This window comes from Lagenorhynchus albirostris, chromosome 13 (genome assembly GCF_949774975.1).
Source record: "Lagenorhynchus albirostris chromosome 13, mLagAlb1.1, whole genome shotgun sequence".
NCBI lineage: Eukaryota > Metazoa > Chordata > Mammalia > Artiodactyla > Delphinidae > Lagenorhynchus > Lagenorhynchus albirostris.
Genome location: NC_083107.1, coordinates 19,827,384 through 19,849,834, shown reverse-complemented (window position 1 = coordinate 19,849,834; position 22,451 = coordinate 19,827,384). Strand labels below are relative to the sequence as shown.

General features: G+C 40.4%; 1 protein-coding gene across 1 annotated transcript in view; it reads left to right on the top strand.

The window, feature by feature from the left end:
- Positions 1–22,451, top strand: part of CTNNA2 (catenin alpha 2) — a 1,202,879-nt gene that overhangs the window by 431,826 nt on the left and 748,602 nt on the right. The window contains exon 7 of the mRNA XM_060168603.1: positions 4,704–4,907. Coding sequence (XP_060024586.1) covers positions 4,704–4,907 — 204 coding nt within the window. The remainder of the gene's footprint in view (positions 1–4,703; positions 4,908–22,451) is intronic.

The following is a 22,451-nucleotide window of genomic DNA, read 5'->3' as shown; positions in this document are numbered from 1 at the left end:
CTTGTAACAATTGGATGTGGGGTAAGTACAGGTAAATCTATTATTTTGGGAAGTAGTTTTGAACTATATCGTTCCCTGAATTATTTCAAGTTACAATTTTTATAGAGTTCGACATTGGAAAAAATGGGACATCAATTATGTAGGACAAGAGAGACTGTTATAGCTCCAACTTAATGGCAGAAGAGGATCCTAGCCTCCTTTGCTTGGGGGTGAATTATTGGGACTGCTCTCTTTATAGCCATGCTTTCCAGTTGCCACTCCATAAACGTAAGAATGAAAACATTAATTTTTAAAGTAAAGATGTTAATAAAAAATAAGTTAAGGAAAAATCACAAAGCACAGAATATTATGCTAGTGAAATAAAGGGACTGAGAATAGACAGGATAAAAATAAATTAAAGTAAGGCTTACTTTAAAAAAAGAAGAAAAAGATAAAGTAAGAAACGTAGCCTCACAATTTTAAAATGAACTAAAATGACAATAGGAGATGAACTAAAAGATCAAAAGGATAAAAAGATTAAATGAGCTTTAAGGATGCAAACGAGAGACTTAGATATTTAAAATGTAAGATCTCAGTGGACTAAAATAAGTCCGTACAATTGGAAACAGCATAAAATCCTCTTGCAGGAGCACACCTTTGGCATAAAGGGAGAGATAGGAAACCTTGGCCTTGCCCTTTCTCTGTTTGGTGCTTACATGTTACCCATGAAATGTTCCCTCCGTGACCAGGGAGCGAGCTGGATGCTGCTGCCGCTGCTGCTCCCTTTCTGGCCAGTAGAGGGCAGCCTCAGAGAGTCGCGGACAGGCTGAGCTGACCCCGGAGTGTGCTAGCAAAGAGAGCCTGCCCGGTTGTTTCTTTTTTTAAGTCGCTCTCAAATATGCAGAAGCAATACTCCTCCTTCACTCCACTTTGGCTTTCACTCTCTGTATTTTTGCCTAGGATTCACCTCCAGGAGTTTGTTTTTTCCTATCACTTTAGCAACGGTAGATAGTCTTTTCCTCTAGTCCTTAAGCCCCTGGCTTCATTTGTTTTTTTTTTTTTTTTCCTTATCTTTTTCTGTTTTCCTAAAGCCTGTTTGAGAGCTCTCCAGTCCTCTGAAAACACACACACATACACACACACAAACAACCCATGTCCCCTCCCGCCAATTTGCCCCCCTCCACCCATTACACACAACCCAAACCCATCCACTCATAGATAAGCACACACAGGCAATCCGCACCCCCACACATGCACACACACACACATACACACATGCACACAGATGCACGTGCACATGCGCAATGCCTTTTACGCGTTTTCTCTCCCCTAAGTGGCTTCTTCCTGCTAGCCGTTCACATCCATCATTGCAGTACTCCCCATCTCCACCACGGATATAGATGGGAATATTGTAAATTTATTGTTTCTTTTCCAGGGAGATTTTTTTTTAAAGCTTTTCCCCTGTGATCTATACATAATGAATAATTCTATTAGAAATGTGATGAACAGTGTAACTTTTATGCAGAGTTTTTGAAGCTCAATGTTGCAGTGCGTTTACTTTCATGACAGCCCCGGGCTGTGGCAGGTGGGGAGCTCATTCGGCTGACACTGTAAATTCTCTCTTGCCATGATTTCCCAAAGCGTGTTCCTTAGGTTCTCGTAGATAATGCATGCATTTTAAAGGGGACCCCTCTATGCTCAAATAGGTTTGAGGAATGCTGCAGGAAACGGACTTGTTTAATGCAGAACTCCCCAAAGCATTTCATGTGCTAACATACCCTGGGCCATGCGGCATTTCCAAAACATATCTGGCTAAGGTAACTTATTTTTTCATCAGAACATTACATCTCTAAGCTCAGTGTTCCGTGGAAAATAATTTAGGAAATAATGTTATAATGACAATAGTACGTTTTCCTTGTTCTACAGGGAAACTGTTTTACAATTGCCCTTATTGAGTTCAAATTTACCTCAGTATATTTCCATCAAATTGGCATTTCTTTATATTTTTTAGTCCAAAAGTATAATAAAAATCCATCTGAGAGCCAATATATAACCTTGAAGAGTCTCCTGAAACCTCAAAGCAGAACAAACACTTTTTATTGTTTTTTGTTAATATGGGTTCCTATAAAAGAGTGCTTTGAAAATCAGCAATCCTTATAAAGGAAAGTAGTCTAATTATACTTTGATCAGGTATTTCTTTAATTAGAGTATCAGTATTTAATGCATGTTACATGGTAAAATATATATATATATATATATATATAAAATAAATGCATCATCTGAAAAGCAGTAGATAGAAAGAGAGCAAGAAAGAGAGAATTCAAATGGATCCCACTGGGAAGAGTCCTTGCAGACAGAACTCTAGTACAGATGGCAGGTGGGGCAGGGCACCCGTGGCCCCCTCTCAGCTTTCCTTTGGGAATCTCACTTGTAAGATATACCCTGCAAAGCCATCCACTGTACTGAGGACTCCATGTGATTTTTTGATACCGTTTGGAAGGTTACTTAGGCACAAGGGACAGAATTTGAGTAATGTTATTCTGAGTTAAGTAAAAATTATCCTTTTCGTAAGATCTAAGAAAGTGCAAATGTGAAGGTAGTCTTTATGCCAAAACCTGCCACAGAATAGCTCATAGGAAGGACCTCACGCATTTGCCTTCTAAACTGAAGAGAGAGCTTCGACCAATGAGTAATTTCCTAGGAAATCCACCATTCCAGTGGACCTCAGACGTGGTCTGTGTTTAGTGGGTGCTTTTTTCTTTCGAAGTCACCACCTGCTTCACGCATTCCTTAGGGCATCATCATTTTGTGCTGAAGGGATCTCCCTGCTGTGGAGATTTGCATTTTAACAACAAGCAGAGAATCAGAGCCACTGATCCTTTTTTTTTTAATAACAAAGTGAATCAGTTATACATATACATATGTTCCCATATCTCTTCCCTCTTGCGTCTCCCTCCCTCCCACCCTCCCTATCCCACCCCTCCAGGCAGTCACAAAGCACCTAGGGGTAAGACAGGAATAAAGCCACTGATACTTTGAGCACAGCTTTCAGCAAATACCTTAGGATATGTTGGAGAGTTACAGCAAGCTATTCCCAGAGAGCATGCTCCGACCTATTTTGTAATAATTAAGCAGCTATTTTATATCCTATTGGGGAAAAAAAAAATCACACAAGTGTCTTTTATGCTCTTCACCCTCTTTTTAGCACTAAGCACTCTAGTAGGCACATAGTAGGTACTCAGCAGATGGCAGGTGGGCAATGGCATGACTACCTACTATCATTTGGTTTCCTTATTATATTTGTAGATATGGTATATTATGCTTTCTAAATATATGTGTGTGTGTGTGTGTGTGTACACACACACACACACACACACACACACACATACACACATATATATATGATGAACATCAAAGGAAAGAGCAATGGAATGGCAATACCATCAAAGGATCCAAGGGTCAGAAGACCATTTACTCCATCACTACCATGCTGGTTCTTGGACCTCTGAGTGTGCACCTCCAGTGAAGATGAGCGAACCATTAGTGCAGCAGGTCATTCCACTGTGATTAACGTTGTTGGAATGATCTTCCTTGTTTGGAGCAGAGAAGGGGTCCCTAATGAAAACCAGCAATTAGGCAAAGTTGGTGTTGCCTCTCTATTTCCTGAAGTTAGTTACCATACACTTCATCAGTCTCTCTACTCCCTTGACTTGCTGGAAATACTATTCTCCAGGTTCTGCTCTATGTTTTCGATCTTCCTTTTGATTCTTACCTTTCTGTAAACGTTTGGAAATTGGGATTAACTGGACCTTCTTAGGCCTGTTCTTGTCCTGTTCACTTTGCTAGTATACCATTCACTACCTTGTGTCCACGTAGCCCTGATGATTCCCAGATCCTCATACAGGCTGATATATCTGTTGAATTCTGGATGCATATTTCTGTACACCTCTGGACATCACTACCTACATGTTTCCAGGATCCTCAGGCTTAGCAGGGGCAAAACTAAGCATAAACGCTCTGTGACACCTTCCCTTTAGGAAACGTCTCTGTTTTCTCCTTATCTAAGCTCTTTTGGAACATGTTAGCACCTTTATCAGGATACTGTCAGTTAATTGTGACAGATCACACACACATACATGCACACACATTATGAGTCCTTTTCTAGAATGCTAGTTTTTATACAAAATATATTAGCTCCTAGTGGGAAGTAACCTGTACTGTATATGCCCTTTGGATGCTATTTACTCAAGTTTCAGAAGGCATCCTGCCATGGGACTCTCTGCTTCTCTTGAAGGGGATGCATGCTATGTGTGCACCAGTCCTATTGTTGGTTACGTATTATGGTCTAGTCTGGGGCTGTAAAATCTTTCCATAGCCCCACAAAGCGCTACACTGAAATGTGCTTTCCTCAAAGGCTACAAATTTAAAAAAATGTCAAGCCAGTGCCACGATCTCGTTCGAAAACCCTTCCGTTGAGATAGCCTTTGCCAAGAACACAGTTTTGAAACAAAGCATGGTGTTTTCTCCCTGAAGATTAGATTCAGGACAAAGTATCTTACAGAAAGTTGAGACTTTGTCAAGGCCACTTTAGAATTTATCCAAGTAGCCAGTTTCTTCTCCACGCAGAGTCTTGTCCTGGCCTCAGAAATTTCTGGTTTAGAAAACAGGGTGCCAAGGCAGCCGCCTCTTCTCTGCTGATTGTTTTTGCACTGTCCTCCTTTCAGAACAAGATCATCCTGGACCCCATGACGTTCAGCGAGGCCCGGTTCCGGCCGTCCCTAGAGGAGCGCCTGGAAAGCATCATCAGTGGCGCGGCTCTCATGGCCGACTCCTCGTGCACCCGCGACGACCGGCGCGAGCGGATCGTGGCCGAGTGCAACGCCGTGCGCCAGGCGCTCCAGGACCTGCTCAGCGAGTACATGAACAACGTAAGTCCCGGGCTCTCAGGCCCGCGCCGCCCTCGGGGGATTCCGGTGCGTGATCTGGTGGCTCTGAGGAAAGCAGGCACAGTTTGGAAAGAGGACAGGTGAAACCCAAGAGCCGCTTTGGGAGCGTCCTGTCTTGATTGCGTGTCGGAATGCATTGGTAGCAGGGAAGAGATTGGTGGAAGACGTTTCATAGGAAAACTTTGGCTTTTTACTTGAGTGATTTCTGGGTCGTTTTAGTGGCTGCCCTTTATTTAGGTAAGATTTCAGTCGGCAAAAGTAGACGGTGGATGGAAATAACTGAGGTCACACTGAAGTCCTCTACACAGAGCAATTTCAAAGCTAAGGATGGCTGTAGATGGCTAATCTTCATCCCGAAGAGGCATTAGGAATTATAATAGATTTTCAAAAGTTTGGACAGAGTTGGTTAAGGTGGAAACTTCTAACTGCAGTAAAACTTGGGAAAACTTTATTGATTCACTGTGCATTTAGAAATTAGGGAATGTCTCCAAGTTTTCAAATGGCTGTTAGTAACATCTAGTGATATGGCAGCACAGACACCAGCTGTTCTCTCCTACAGGTGTAGAATGTGATACTTCTTGTGTACCTGAAAACTAGATGAAGGAGATGAAGCCATATTCTTTGTTTTGAAAGGCACTGAATTATGTTTGTATTGATTTGCTCTATTCATTCAGCAGAGGTGATGTTGTTGATGCCCAGGGCTTGCACCCATGAATGATCTGAGTTCCTCCTGTCCTGGACTCCTGGGTTTGAGAGAATTCAGCATAAAGTGGAAAAATGTAGTGAGGTCTTGACATTACATGTTGAAGGAATGCCCTGTGTAGGTGTCAGGTAGGGAACGGGGACTCTGAAAATCGGCTCCCAGCCTTTGAAGCCCACCCTGGGTCCTGCTGGAACACCCTGAGGCAAAGCTGAGACAAAGCAGCCAACCCATGTCCTTCCCTCCCGCCTGGTTCTTCTTACCACTCCCATCCCTAACTGATGTGTAGGTCCTCAGGTCAAGCCAGGAGTCAGCAGTGCCAGGCACAGAGCTCCTCCTGCCACACCCTCCAGAGAACTTTGATCTAGAAAATAGAAAGATGTAGAATGCCCTCCTCAAAGCCCAAATCTGTTTCCTTCCCATACACCTTCAGATTCTTTGCTTTTGCAAGATTTGCCCATTTTCAGCACGCAAAGAATAAGGTGTGGTTGTCTCACGTGGTATTCTTCTGCTTATGAGGACTTCTCTATAGGATCTGGATGGCCAACACTTTCTGTGATTTTGGTCTACGGGTGCTACGCAGGGTACGGCTAGAAACGTCGATCGCCAGTGCCTTCCATCCTGTGTCAATCGTTTTGAATAATGGATTTAACAAAAAAAGAGGGCTTATAAAATCTGGGATTCTGTTTGTTTGTTTTTAACAGAATGGCAACAGGCTAATGATTTATATGTGGAATTTGATTTTATATGAAGGCATGCTGGTATTTCTAGCAATGAAGAATTACTGCCAAAGAAGGAAGTAGAAACTGCGGAGATCAGAGTGATGGTTAAGATCTCAATATAAATAAATCAGAAAAAGAAGGATGTTCCTGTGTTCTTTTAATCACAGAATGTGATTAAAGAAGAATTGATCGAGATGTGACATGTAATTTTCAGTTCGTTGTCTAGAATCCGGTCAAGTAGAAGTTTTTCTTTCAGTATAAACTCATACAGATCAGCAGAGCTGATGGATTTTTGTGTTTTATTGACTCCAGGTGCTTGTTTTTCTGTTCACAACCTTGTGATGCAGGAATGTTTTGTATTTCTATTGAAAATTAGGCTTCTACTTTGACACAGTTACAGATAATACGTAGGTGGGTATAGTGCTTAAATTTTAAAGTGTGAAAATTCTGTTCATTTTGAACCACCAGGATCAAAGGCTGAAATAAAACACCTCCTACTGACTTTTTTATAAAGTGTATAAAATTTACTTGGACTTCACACTTCTTTGGTGATTTCAAGATAGAATTGGATGCAGCTAGACCGGCTTCATAATCCCTGTCTAGTGCACTCATTACTACTGCCACAATATCAATTTATATTTATTTTGATATAGCATCTGTGCCTTACTAAAATGTCTGTTGTAGTTAACAGCAACCAAAACATTAGTCAGTTGTGACTAGGCTGTTATAAGATATTTCATTTTCAATTTTCTAAGCTCTGGACATGAAGGTTTTATCAAGTTATCACTCTGCAGATTTTCATATTAATATGCTAGGCAATATCATTAGGATAAAGAAATAATTAGATTGAGAAGAAAAGATTTTGAAATTGGCATAACTGACACTTCTGTTGAGATTGGGTGCCTTCAGAATGGTATGGCCATAGACAAAACTGACATTTCTGGATTCTAAAAGTCACCTGATCAGGTCCTGATGAAGATTCAACTTTTCATGCTCACTCGTAGGTGAAGCTGTTCTAAAATCATACGCATCCATGCCAAGTGGTATGAAATGGAGGAAGATGGACATTGGGGAAAAGAGCTATAAACTAAATGATTAGGAGAAAGTTGTCTGCATGGGGTATGAGCCATGTTTTAGCCACATGGATACACTGAGCTCAATAGGGTGTCAGTTGTTTGTTGGATATTTCCACAAGGGTATATTCAGATTAATGAATGTGTGTGTGATTTGAAGATTTAACAAAATCATGCATGTAAAAGAGACTGTGGTTTGAGGAAAAAGGGCTAAGTGAACAGATGCTTGTGACAAAATTTATGATCCCAGAATGTGACAGTGTTAGAAAAGATGGTTGGAATGGTTTTGGGAAAGCCTTCGATGGCCTTAATTATTTTTTATCAAGTTAATGATGTAATCCAGAGAAGGTTCTTAAAAATAATCCTCCTTGAAATCAAACATCATTATTGTACATATGTGAAGACTAATGGGTAGAGAGAGACTCTTTTTCAAAAGGATGTGTGACCTTTGGATTAGTGCCATCAGAGTGGTTTTTGCAGTATTATGCTGAGTACTATAAATAGATCCAAATTATAATGAAGACATAAACGTGTATCTGGAACTTATAATTTTATACAGCTTTCTTTCATTGGCAGTAAAACTACTTTTTCATCAAAAAAAAAAATCTTAAAAGTGGCCTCATGACAGGAAACAAGTAAACATGGTATTTTATTGATAAACATTTTGTGATGGATTTGAAGTTAGAATATTGTATTTATTTAATGGATATGTATTGCATGCCTGCCTACTTTGTGTCTGACACTGTTCTAGGATTCTGGGGATATAGAAGGGAAAAAAATAGACAAACTTCTCTGCTCTCATGGAGTTTGCACTCTAGGTTGGGGAGACAGACAATCAATCAATCAATAATTTGAGTAAGAGTTATCTCAGATGGTGATAAGTGAAACAGGGAAATATAAAACCTGTGAGACGGCAGCATGGAGTGTAGTTGTAAGGATGATCTGGAAAAGGTTCACTGAGAAGATGACACTTGGTTAAAGATCTTTCAGAGATGAGGGAGCAGAGAGCACTTGAGGTGCAATGAGAGGCAAGGTCTAGTGCTCATTGACCTTGTGTGAGAAGGTGCCTGAGCTCTTGAGGAACCTTCTTGGGGAGGCTCACAGACTGTTCCAAGTGAGTGGAAGGTAGCAGGTGATGGGGTCTGCAAGGAGACAAGGTGTCAGACTATGTAGGGCCTTGTGCACCATTATTCAGAATTACACTTTTACTTTAATGAAATGGGAGGCCATTGGAGAGTGTTGGGCAGAAAATGCCATAATTTAGGTATTGAGGACAGGTCATAGGAGTTCAAAAGGTTAAAAAAAAAAAAAAACAGGAGGACAGAGGAGGAGCCCCTGGAATAATTCATGAAAGGATGGTGGCTTGTGCCAAGAGGTAGCAGTAGTGTAAAGTGCTCAAATTCTAACTATTTATGAACATGGAATGGACATTGGGCAGTGTGAATGGCAGCTGCAGCTGTATCAGCTGCCCTAATATGGTATCTTCAGCTTTGATATCTTCGTTTCGTTTTGGTTGCACAGAAAATTCTGATTTACTCAGATGTAGTAACACTTGGTAAACAGCTCACTTTGCAATGCCTGGATACTCTGCTAGACAGATTACATTTGAAAAGGGAGTTCAGTAGAAAAATTTTGTTTCAAAAATACCCAAGTATGGTTCACATTCTTATAAATATAAAAGACTAAAAAGATATAATGCTTATTCTAGGTACTAAAACGAAATGCTGAACAATATGGAGATGTGTTAAACCATGACTACCTTGTACACGATTCACTGTTAGGCTTTTGTGAGGAAATGTGATGAGCAGATAGGCCTGGACCTTGTGCGTTTTGGTGCTGAACTGCCTGGTTCAGTTTCATAGACAAAAACAGTCTGTGTTGCTCTAGATTGTTCTTTAAAGAGTAATGCACAGCTACAGTTTTCTTAAACAGTTGCACAGTTAGAGATTGTATGCACAATGATGGCAGAGACTCAGGTGGCATAAAGGAATGATTTTCTGGTCTCATCTGTGTTAAAGTGTGGCAGGTTATTTTTTAATTTTACTTTTATGAATAATTGAAATTATATATTTTTACAAAATATTTGAATCTAACTTTTTTTCAAGCCTCTTGAAGCATCTAAGTGAATCCCTGGGGACAGTGTGTAAACCACTAATGTAATGCATGTATTAAAAGCACATGGGGACAAATTGATGTGGGAACATATGTACATATTACAAGTGCCTGAAGGGTCATTGTCACAGCCTTTGCTTTAGGGTGGAGTTTAATGTAAAGGGTGTTCCTGATGGAACCTATTTGTGAGGGGTTAAGGTCTGAAATGAGATCTCAAAGGGTCATTTCCAGCCTGGTTTGGGGCCCATACCCCACCAAGGCTCCAGCATACAACAGTACATGGGGAACATATAGAGTGATATCCAGGGCCTGGGGACCTCTAAAAAGAGTGGGCTTCACACTGTTTTTTTTTTTGTTTGTTTGTTTTTTAATGGTGCAAAAGAAATATATGTTCATTGTAAAGGGTGAAAAACAAAGATAGAAGAAAAAGTTTATTCACAATCTCACTCCCTAAAGATAATCATCTTTGATAATTTTGTACATGTCTTTCCAATGTTTGTAAACTTCTATGAGTGATATATTTATACACACACAGAGACACACATATGTTATGCCTGGAGTTGTAAAAAATGGACTCATTGTAAATGATGACTTGTAATCTATTTTCTTTACGTAATATAGTGTGAATATGTTACCATATTAATAAACATTCTCAAACCTTATGTTGACTAGCTGAATAACATTTTATTATATAAATATGCAATAATTCATTTAGAAGCAATACATTTTGAGAGTATTTTTATATAGCGTATTGGAAAAGATAAGTAGGCAAGACTTCTGGGGCTGGCAGTAGAGAGGAGTGTTTGAGATCCCAAGCAAGACTGAGGAACAGAGTGAGAAGGTGGGGAGAACACGGCTTCCCAGTTTCTGTGCTTAAGGGGCTCCCTGAAAATTTTGTGCAAGGAACGTTTTGTAGGTAAAGAACATTTAAATGCCTCTGAGGTTCTATTTAAAATTGTCTTAAGTATATTTTTCTGTACTTTATCAATTTTCTGCATAAATTTGATTTTCATTTATCAGAATTTCTGTAAGTTGGCTATGTGTAGTACTGCCAAGAGGGGCTCAGAACATCTAGAGGACAAGTTCAATGGTTAGATTTGACCCAGATCCCAGAGAAGGCATTGAAAGCTTCTGAAGGGAGTGCCATCAGAAAGATAACTTTGTCATAGAAATTGTTATAATGTTGGATTTCTCCAAATGGGAAGGCAGGAGAAAGATGGAGTAGTTGTTATCACATAAGAATAAGGGTAATTGTTGATTAAACATAACATTTGTTTTCAGTATTATCTAGGCCTTCTCATTTCTCTCCCTTCTGTAATCATGTAAAAGAGGGGATGAAACTCACAAAAGCCACCTTGGCCAATTCTGAGTTTCTTTACTAAAAGGTTTGGCTTAAAATAGAGTAGAAAGTAATGTTTAAAAATGCTTGTGGGCTGTTTATGACCTAATGTTGCCTATACCCTCCCCCCACCCCATAACAGCCCTCCATTTTAAGGGGCATCTTAATGGGATTGGTTGCTTCATTCAAGGGCAAGAGTTCTAATATCCCAAATTTGGTACCTATGGTGAGGTTTTCCTTGCCTTTTCCTTATTTGAAACTTTTCTTTTCCCCCTTTCTACTCTCTGCCTTCAAATATGTTCAGTGCCCATATCTCTATTAATTTTGAAGTTGAAATTCATCTGTGCAATTAGGCTTTTCATGTAAAACATTTGCATCTATGAAAAGACAGTTTTAAAATTCCTTTTGAGTTGCAGGTTCTGGCTCAGGTATTGAAAGAGCACAATTAGTTTACCAGCCTGTTCTCTGAGGTCTAAAACTATCCTTTGAATCTACTCTTCCAGTGGAATATGGTTGGGGTGGGAAGTCATCTGGGTAGTGCATGAGGCCTCCATCCTTGAATTAAGGCATTTGCAATCCTATTTGCCTCTGTTTCCAGTCAGTTTTCAGTGTGACTCATAGAGGTACCCTGAGACTAGTACAGGATCTTCCAAATTTTTAATCTTTTCCTTTCCTTCCGTCTTCTTATATTAATATTGTATTCCTTTGCTGTAGTGGGATCTCAAAAAGCCAAGGGAGTGTCGTGGGGGGCCTGCAGGCGGAAGTCACTCAGGCACAGGTGGTGGGAGAACGTCCAGCCATGCTGGTGGGACATGTTCCTTGGAAGGAAATAATGCAAGTGAGAGTGTAAGAGATCTTGTGCCAGACCAAGCATCCTACAGAGCATGAGAATGTTCCGAGAGGCTTCAGGAGGAGATCCAGACTGGCAGGTGGTTGGTTGACCCTAGAGTGATCTGGGCACAGTCCCACAGTAGCTATGGAGCACAGGTGTAGGTAACATCCATTCCTTGTGGGGACATGGCAGGTCTCTTTGGTCTCAAAGGACCCCGGGTGTGGGAATTTATTCCAGTGGGGATTTAGACCCTTTGAAAAGTACAGCATGCCATACACATGTTTGCTATTACTAATCATCAGCTCATGACACACAGTTAAATGACTCACAGGATCCCAGGACAGATGAGTCTAACCAGACTTGTTTTACTTGGATCATCAAGGTCAATTCGCAGTGCGGTCTCACACATTATCTCCTCGGCCAGGAAAAGTACTTCCTACGTGAAACCCTCCTTTGTTCCCCACTGTGGATAGTTTAGCAGACAGGTAGCCTTACAGACAGGTAGTCTTACTGTCAAAATGGGGCTCCCAGTCTAGTTCTATAATGAATTAAGTCTGAGCAATGGAAATCATAACTCCAGGAGCTCACTGGTGACTTCTTTATGGAGGAAAAGCAGTTCTGAGCAATCAGTCTCTCTCTCTCTCTCTCTCTCTCTTCCCCCCTTCCCTCTCTTTCTTCTTCCCTCCCTCCCTTTTCTTCTTGCTACCACCTTTGTGCCTGGTAGAATTTCTTAAAATTATTTTCAGTGCATGGATGAACTCACAAGAATGTAAGGGAGTTACTCAGAGGTAAGAAATGACAAGAAAACAATAGACTAGAGATAGGTCTGCAGATTCCTCCTGGCCTAGACTTTGTTTTTAAATGGTACAATATGTAAAGAACAGGAGGCAAAGTCTGAGACCCAGCTGGATGGACAGGCAGATTAGGGACCTCAGTGTAAAGCCTGGATTCTCAGATGGCGTCACTACGAGGGCATGAGCTAAGAAAATAAAACTTCCACGCAGAGAGAAGCAATGGAAATACATGCTGTCTTGGCTTCTAAAAAGCAGGAGAAAAGAATCTCTCCTCTGCCACCAAGAATTTCTAACCACGATCTCGAAATCACTCAGTTTTGGGATCAGAATCTATATTTGAGGGTGACCTAAAGTTTACTCAAAATTTCATTTTAAGTCATTCTAGGTGGTGGGTTGCTAGGTACCTGGCAGAAGCAAAGACCAATCCTATCTAGAGGAATACACTTTAAACACAGGGCTCAAAGAATTTCCACAGATAAAGTTACAAGGAACAGAAATTAGCATTCTAGAATCACTAAAAGCAAAATGAAACAGGCCACTATGATTGACAGTTGGCACAAACAACCAGTTGTAGACCAGAACTACAAGGGCTGAAGATCTGCAATTATTAGACACAGTTTATAAATTATCTTTAAAGAAATTAAAGAGAGCATTGCAAACGTGATCGTGAAACAAGAGAATGGACTGAGCAGCCTTGGAAGGCAGGATTGGAGGTTGTGTGGTGGAGGAACACAGGCTTATTTGAAGGGCCTGGACAGCAGGTTCCTTGTTGCCACCAGTCTGGTATAATGAAGAAAGAGACACGGTCATTGAGAGTGTCCGGAGTGGTGCTTCTGGTAACTTCTGGAGCAAGAGCTGGTTATCTCTTGCAGCAACACCTTGGGTAGATATTAATCACCTTATCTACAGTGGATTTCTGTACGGAACTCTTTTTGGTGACAGAAAGAATAGAAAATCTAAAATGAAACGGGAGATGAAGACAAAAATCCACTTTAACAGCAAAATTAAGTCCCATACTTAGAACTCTAGCTAGCTTCTTTCCTTATCAAACATACCCCTTCACTGAGTCCTTGAAAGTTGGTTCTGAATCTTACAAGGTCAATCAATACAATGAGGAACAGCAAGTAACATTATGAGACAGGAAGGGGCTGTCTCTGACTCCATCAGTGAGTGGAGATGGCTGACAGAGTTGACTGCTGGGTCGTCAGATTTGGCCGTTCCAGTTAAGACAGCCTGGACAGCACAATCCATCAACTGATCTTCTTGGGAGAGACTTTTGGGTATTTCAAGGAAGACCTCGCAAAACTGTCAGGGAGAGCAGCAGGCTGAACACCACCACCAAGCCCATGAACCTGGATATACCTTTCCTTTGTGTTTCCAAAGGACGTGGGAAGGCTTCCAAAGATAAGCTCCCAAGGGCCTCCTTGCTTGGGCCTAATGCTGCTGTGAGACCATCCTGAAAATTTCTCCTGATTCATTTAGGAAATTGTTACACTGTAAGAACTGTCTCACTGGTGGTGACACGTCCCTGTGCTTCAGACCCGCCGGGATCTTTGCTGCTTTGGCAACTTTGTACTTACCATCTCTCTGGAATGTTCTTCCTTCAACTTTATATGGATGGCCTTTCTTTCAAATTTTAGTTTGATTATGTTGTTCTTAGTCATCTCAGTATATTAATTTCTGTTATAGCATCTGCCAACCTCTGAAATTACAGCAGCTCTTTGTGCTGTTATTGTCTGCTCCACTAGAATTTAAGCTCCCATGAGAGGGATCTTGTCTTATTCACAATCCCCAGGATCTAACCTGGAATAGTAAATACATATTTTCGGAATAAATAAATGACTTCTCTCTCATCATCTTCTTTTGATAATCATAATCACAATCATAATTATCATCATCAGAAGAAAAAGAATAAGAAGAAGGAGAAGGGGGGTGGGACAGAGAAGGAAAAGCAGCAGAGGCATTAGCAACATATAATGCATAGAATTTGAGTCTTTTGAATCCCATGTTTTGGAACATAATGATTCAAGTGTTTTTTCGGCTTCATCTACCTAGATAAACCTATAAGTAAATTAACTAAAGTTAACTATTCTTGGCTTCTTCATGACTCACTTTGAGGTGCCCAGACATCTCCCTGTAGTTAAAGCTATAGTTAAGGCCCTCATCAATTTTTCTAGAAAAGCCTAAAATGATCCTGTGACTATCAGTAGAGAAAAAAGTGATATGAAGCGTGCCGCTTGCTTTTCAGTTCCAAGAGCTCCACCAAGCAGCTCACTCTTTACGTGGGCCTCTCACTGTTGTGGCCTCTCCCGTTGCGGAGCACAGGCTCCAGACGTGCAGGCTCAGAGGCCATGGCTCATGGGCCTAGCCGCTCCGCGGCATGTGGGATCTTCCCGGACCGGGGCACGAACCCATGTACCCTGTGTCGGCAGGCAGACTCTCAACCACTGCGCCACCAGGGAAGCCCACAGCTCACTCTTAGTTCTTCCATTTTAAGTGTGTCCTCCAGGGTGACCTGTCTGGGCTTAAGTTCTAGGGGATGTATGGTAAGGTCTGGGAGGAGCTGGGCCATTTTTAGGTCTGCAGAATTCTTCAGGCTGGACTAGGAACTTTGGAAATTACTTAACTCATCCCTGCCTAGAAGGCACAAAGAGCTTGTATATGTACCTAAGAGATAAATCAACAGAAGAAAAGCATCATAATTCACCTGTTGAAAACTAGACACTCTCTTTCCAGAGGCCCAGCCCAGACTACAGAATCACAGTTTTCTGCAGAGTGGGTTGATAATATCTATATTTAGCAAGTACCCCAAGTGATTTCTATGAACAGGCAAGTTAGGGAACCCTTGATGTCATAAGTTCAAGAGTCAATGTAATACAGAATGGGTTTAAAATGGGTTTTCTTTTTGTGAATGACGATACTTTTGTAAGAAAGCAGCGAGTGAAATATCTCCTGGGAAATCTTATTGAGCTGTATATCACTCAGCCTGGACATTCAGGATTTCAGAGGAGACCTGTGAAGCTGTATGGCTAATCTTCTTAGAAATAGGCAAAGCTGAGCCAGGCTGTCACCCGTGAGCTATTAAGTGAAGGGTAGCTTTTTTTTTTTTTTCCCCAAAGCGCACCTCCCTCAAACACACCTCTTCCAATACATTACTCCCCCATCTGTAAAAAGATAATTTATCATCCTTGGAAGGACTCTGCTCTCAGTAAGTGCCAGAACTAAAATATGCAGTTTCACAGATTACTCAAAATCTTCTTTGTTAACAACGGCTTCATTGCTGACTTCAGTTCCTAGTCATTCTGTAGGTTGGGTTGCAGCTAACAGATTAACAGCATTAACCCCGAGCTTTGCCTTTGCCAGTTCACACGTTGAATTGGGCTTTTGCTCTGGGTCCTTTTGGGGACTATTCTAGGGTACTGTTTCCACGAGGAAGCCACATTTTACCTGCCTGTCCTATGGATTCTTAGATCTGCCTACATATCAGAACGACATAGGGAGATTTTGAAAAACGCATGTTCCAGGGCCCTACCAGTTCTAAGACAGCAGAATCTCCAGGGATGGAGTTTGAGATTCTGTATTTTAGCAAGTCTCCCAAGGGATTCTCATTCCTCCAGCCATTGGTACCAGCCTCGGATTAGCCCAGCATGGCGGAATCACCCAGCTTAATCAGTATCATCACATTCAGGGAGAGGTACCATATTTTCCTCTTCCTTGGTTTTCTCAATAATGTTTTCAAACTGTTATTTATCATTATTAATCTTCACCCCCCAAATCCTCTTCCTCCACCCCCACCTTGGAACCAGTGCACACATTTGCAGACATTTGCATTTCCTTTCCCTTTTCCCCCTAATGTGCCTCAAGAACAACATGGCATGTTATGTGAATTTCATCTCAATACAAAGAAGAAGACGACGATATTGGCCTTTTTTTTATTCAATGTGCATACTTGGGGGTTAGGAGGAATCAGTTAAGTGTCCTGCAATCTGGTGGCTGATTTCACACTTTTGATCCCTGCAAAACAGACACACAAATCTTTTGGGAAAGGCGTTTTTTTCTCTGTATCTGTGAGACATTTAAAAATAATAACAACTCTCCAAACTTCATCCTATCTTATATATTGCACCTTTTCTCATCATTGGCCTAATTTTATGCTTGTTATCTTTTCTGTTTGCTCTCTGTCCCTACTCTTTCAGTTTTTCTTCTACCGTTTGTAAAGCCTATAAAACCTTTCCTTGCTTTTTTTTTTTTTTTAGAATTGTCAAAGGATCCCCATCCATTTTCTTAAAGCCCTTGTTTTCTGATTTCAGGCCATTTAAATGAAAATGAGCAGCAAGATATCTGCAAAAAATCAAATGGTTAAGGACATTTTCAAGGTAATGTAGATAGAACTGAAATTGGAATTCAGGTCTTCCGGTTTCTTTATGGCCATTCTTTGATCCTTTTCATTACTTCATGTTTTATATTGTATTTTTGATATTCTCCTTTTCTCCATTTAAAGCCCTGTACCATGCATGACTCATCTTTCCCCTAACATTCTTTTTGATTTCTCAGGGTTAGTTGGACAGTAGACTGCAAACAAATCTTCCTTTTCCAAGCATCTATAGAACATACCAGAACCCTGTCAGAACCCCAGATAAAAAGCAGACAAGAGCAGCCTTGTGGGACAGCCACCGGAATTCCTTCTGAAGGGGCAAAAAGGAGCCTTTGTTGGCAGGAGGAAGGTGTTAAGGGAGCAGACAATTGAATCTGATTTTTTTTTCAACAGTGTAGCTTCTCCTGGCTTCAGTCTCTAGGTAGAGATTGTGTACCTTGTAGGAGGCAACAGCAGAGGCAATAACCAGACAAGCCAGCATTAGCATGTGCATTTGCCCATAACTGCCCACCGACGTGGTGGTTCTGTTCTTGATTAACCATGTCTGTCCTAAGACCCGCCTTTTACCTTTTACCTTTTTCTGAAAATAAACTTCTGGTTGCCAGCAGCTTGGATTAGGAGAGCGGATCTAAGGGTCTAACTGCTTTTTAAGTGGAGTTTCAAGCAATCGTCTTGCTTTTAACCTCACCATTTTCCCTCCTTTCCTCCAAAAGAAGCTGAAGCCTCAAATATCTGTTGTCTTTGAGGGTGTTGCAGCCTGAATTGGGCTGTTCTGAGCTTTCCCCCATTGCTGGCTTGGAAGTCAGCTTTCTCAGACCTGCTAAGTGAGTTAGCGCACTTGCCTCTCAGAATATTGCTGTGGCCATTTTCTCCTATTTTCTTTGCCCTTTGGATTGAGACCTTTAAAAGAAAATTGCTCTATGGTCATTGTGATGGGTTTTCAGAAAAGAACAGTGATAAATGTGTATATTACATCTGCCATCTGAGCCATACCTTACTTTTATTTTAAGGAAGATTACATGTTCCTTCCATACTTATGTCCAGAGTCCGTGTTGTTTTGCACCCTAACTTGACCAAGGAGATGAATGGAGCTAAGATGGTCAAAGCACATTTTCAAAGTGAGCTGAGAGTTTTGGATAAAAGTAGAGGTGAGACATAATGTTTGGAATAAAGCTTAGATGGGGAATCTATTTCATCCAGACACTCTGCTATATTTCAGTGTCATACTATTCCTAACAAAAGCATTATAGATATTGGTTCCAATTTAGACCTTGAAGAAAATGTGGTTGTGAATACCTATCTTTGGAGTTTACATAGGGTAATTATAGAAGCAGAGCATTTATCACATGATGATGAAGAATCGTTCAGAAACTTTCCTTGTTTTTATGTCTGCTTGATGATATATTCTTCTTAGTTATTGACTGATAGCAGTTGCACAGATGATACCATAATATGACCCACAGCATCGTGTTAAGGGAGAATTAAGACTAATGTTAGTATCTCAGTCATTTTCTTAGAATTGATTACTTTTAATTGATTCTTCCAAAATATTGAGTCACCAACTTTATTCACTGAAGCGTCTTTGTAAATGGAGTATTTTCATAAATCCCTTTGCTTTCTAAAAGTTACTTAAGTCATTTAAGTTTATCTTTTGTATTATTAGCTTTTTCCCCCTTTGATGCTATTTTATACATGACTCTAGCACATACGTTTTCGTATCCTTAGAGCTTTTACTACGCATATGGCTTAATGATTCAGTTTATAAACAGCCACACCGATATTTTTATCAACTCATATTGTTGTATAAAATCCACACCCAGCTGTTAAAGACCATGGTAAGAGAAGGAAACGTGGGGTATTTAACATTCCAGACAGACATTGGAGTTCTTGTGGTATATCCCTAATATATTGTGATTATTAGCATGACACCTGATTAAATTTTCCCTGCAAAATAAATACACCCATCAAATGATTCTCACTAAACCAAAGATTATTGACTAGCAAATCGTATGTAGTTTGACATGTGTCTATACCTTTAAAGAGTAAGAAAAAACAAAAACTACTTAATTGTTTTATTAGTTTTGAGACTGCATTTCCTGGAGCCCTAGATGGTTCAGGGACCCCAGGAGCGGGTGTGCTAAGAATGAGTGTGACTTGGTTACCTCCACTCTACCTGGTCCCATACTTACTTCTTCCTGAGAAGCCCTAGAATTCAATATTTGGTTTTCATATAAAATTTAATTTGGAAAAACAACAGATCTCATTGGTAAGACAGATTTAAAAAATAATGAGACTTTTGTCTGAAGTAACCAGATAATTGACAGGAAAGTTAATTGTAAAGCATGACTTATTTAGGTATCTGGCCAATCTGTGATTATACTTATAGATCTGAAAATTATGATAAATAGAGAAGCCCAGCTCTTAGCACATTGGCAGGCATGAACTGAAATATCCAGATGAATACAAATTCAGAGCTCTTCAGCACATTCCGGCTGTTAAGTATAAAGTTGACCCAAATAAGTGAGACTGGGTTGGGCCACCTCTCTCTCGGCCCTGAGTTTCTCAGCAGCTCCTGGTGCGATCTGCCCCTCCATGGAGCTTCCCTCATGACTCAGCACAGACTCTATGCCATGCCCTTTAAGCCAAGAACAGCACACGAATTACAAAGTATGATACCAAAACTCTTGGCACTCATCATTTTCTTTAGAGATTGTCGTGACTTTCAGTTTTTAGAATAGCATAAACATAATATCTGCAGCAGAAATAAGTTAAAATATTCTAAAATATCTCCATAAAACATTTTATTTATTTTCATTATAGTGTGTCATTTTCTTTCATAATAGCTACAGATGAATTGGAGGCTAATTCTTACACTATAATGATAAATTGAATTATACCAATTCAGTTTAGCAGAATTAATGCTTACTCACTTGCTGGGTAAATCAATCTATTCATTTTTTTAACACAAAAAGGAATAATAATTAATAAATGTAAGGATAATATTGTAAATTTATAGAAAGTTATTACAGTAACTGAAAATATTTGCTGTAGAGCTGCCTCCTGGCAAGCATGAGGGCAATTTTATTTCTTTAAAGAGAAAATTTAGATTGAACGAATTTATTTATTTATTATTTATTTTTGGCTGCGTTGTTACTGCATGTGGGCTTTCTCTAGTTGCGGTGAGCGGGGGCTACTTTTCGTTGCGGTGCGCAGGCTTCTCATTGCGGTGGCTTCTCTTGTTGCGGAGCACGGGCTTTAGGCACGTGGGCTTCAGTAGTTGTGGCTCGCGGGCTCAAGAGCGCAGGCTCAGTAATTGTGGCACACGGGCTTAGTTACTCCACGGCATGTGGGATTTTCCTGGACCAGGGCTCAAACCCGTGTCCCCTACATTGGCAGGCGGATTCTTAACCACTGCGCCACCAGAGAAGTCCCTGGGGAGCTCTTTAGTGTTGTAAGGCTATTTAGTCCCTTCCAAATAATAATAAAAAATGGATTGCAAGATATAAATAGATAGTTATGAATCAGGTTTAAAGAGAGACAGTTGGGTGGAAGAACTGAATTATTCATGGCAGAGGTAACACTTGAACTTGAAGGTGTGTAGGAAGAAGAGAAGTCAAAGATAGAGGGGCTACTCCAGGTGTAAAGAATGATATTATGTAAAATGCATTATCAAATGTGTATGGTACACTTGAAGTATGACTAGTAGTCCAGCTTGATTAGAGAAAATAACGTTTAATAGAGAAAAGAAGGTTTTGCACAGAAAGGTTGAGATTAGATTACAGAGGGCTAGAATTCCAGATTAAGATGTGCATCCTTTATTTTGGTAGGGAATTGTTTACTGAAGGTTTGCTTGTTTGGGTTTGGTTTGGTTTGATTTTACTGTGGGAGTGCTATCAGGTAAGCCATGCAATGTTTGGGAGCTGCCACCCTCCTCCAGTGCAGGGTGGCTTCTGAGAGTGTACACTGGAGTTGGAGGCATGGGGACGTGTTAGTGGATTCTTAAGAAAGTCCAGACAGAAATGATAGAGTCCGAATTGGGGAGAAGACAGTGGGAATGAAAAAGAGAAAAAAAAAACAGATTCAGAAAGAAGGATTAGAAGGAACTTCATGACTATTTTGTGTTTGTTTGTTTTGGAGGAGAGGATGGGGGAAGGAAACAAAAATATTGCTTTTATGTTCTCATGAGACATACTTATTAATTATTCATTGGGTTAACCTGTTTCTAAATTGGGGATGATCAAATTCACTGACAATATTATTTACACCCCCGCCCCCCAAAATAGTGCATTTCACAGTGTTTTAAAGTCGACCACTTATTGGTTTTGCTCCTGTGATGTTACTAGGTAAATATTGGTCTTTATTTACTCCTTTTTATATTCACACAGTAGACCATTAGTGTCTTTGATGTAATATTTAAAGCTGCCAGGGCTTCCCTGGTGGCGCAGTGGTTGAGTTTGTCTGCTGATGTAGGGGACGCGGGTTCGTGCCCCGGTCCGGGAGGATCCCACATGCCGCGGAGCGTTTGGGTCCATGAGCCATGGCCGCTGAGCCTGCGCGTCTGGAGCCTGTGCTCCGCAACAGGAGAGGCCACAACAGTGAGAGGCCAGCGTACCGCAAAAAAAAAAAAAAAAAGTGCTGCCAGAAGTTCATGGTATGAAGCACGTTGTGGTCCCAGTGAGTCCTGGGTTTGGATCTCATGTCCCAGTGTCCATTTGCAGGTCTCTTGGCCAATGACTGACCTCCTGGGCAGGATGGTAAGCTACCCAGTATCTGCCACTCAGCTGGTCATTCTCAGCACAATGAAAAACATTATTTCATTGTTTTACAAAAAGTGGCCTTAAAAGAATATACTTATGTTTGTCTTGGGTTTATTGAATCTGAAGGGGTCATTTAACTTCCTCAGATATACTTCAATCGTGTGTCTAAAGTTGCGTTAGAGAAAGACTGTATGTATGGGATTTCACAAAGGTCTCAGGATACACCCCTTAAGATAGTCCTCTGTCCTATGACAGCTATGGTTTTAATTGCCAGACAGTTTGTTGAATTAAATCAAAGTGTTATTTTTGTTAGTCACCAGTGTTTAAATATTTATTTGGTACCTGTTATGAACAGATCACTATTCTAGATACCAGGAGGAATACAAAGTTGAATAGAAGAGCCACTGTGTGTAACTTCAAGGAAATGATACCTTTTAATGTCCAGAAATAATATACTATTCTATTCATTATCTCTGATTTCAAATAGCTACATTTTGAACATAGTGGTTATTCATGACATGATGCAAATAAATTATTGTGTTGATTAAAATGAATCTGATTCAGATAACATTTGATACATTATTATTCAAGAAAGGGATTATTACCTCCCACAGGAAAACTGATGAATCTGCCCAATTTCCAATCAGCCTGAGGCCAATTTCATTTAGCATAGGTGAAATAGTTGATAGAGATGGATACTGTGAAGCAGCTTCATGTGTTTGCAGGCTTACTTGATAGGGTCAACCCCTCTTAGTGTGATTTGAAATCTCATTGGGAAATGAGATTCCCTTGATACATTATCAGATGATACAGTCCAACCAG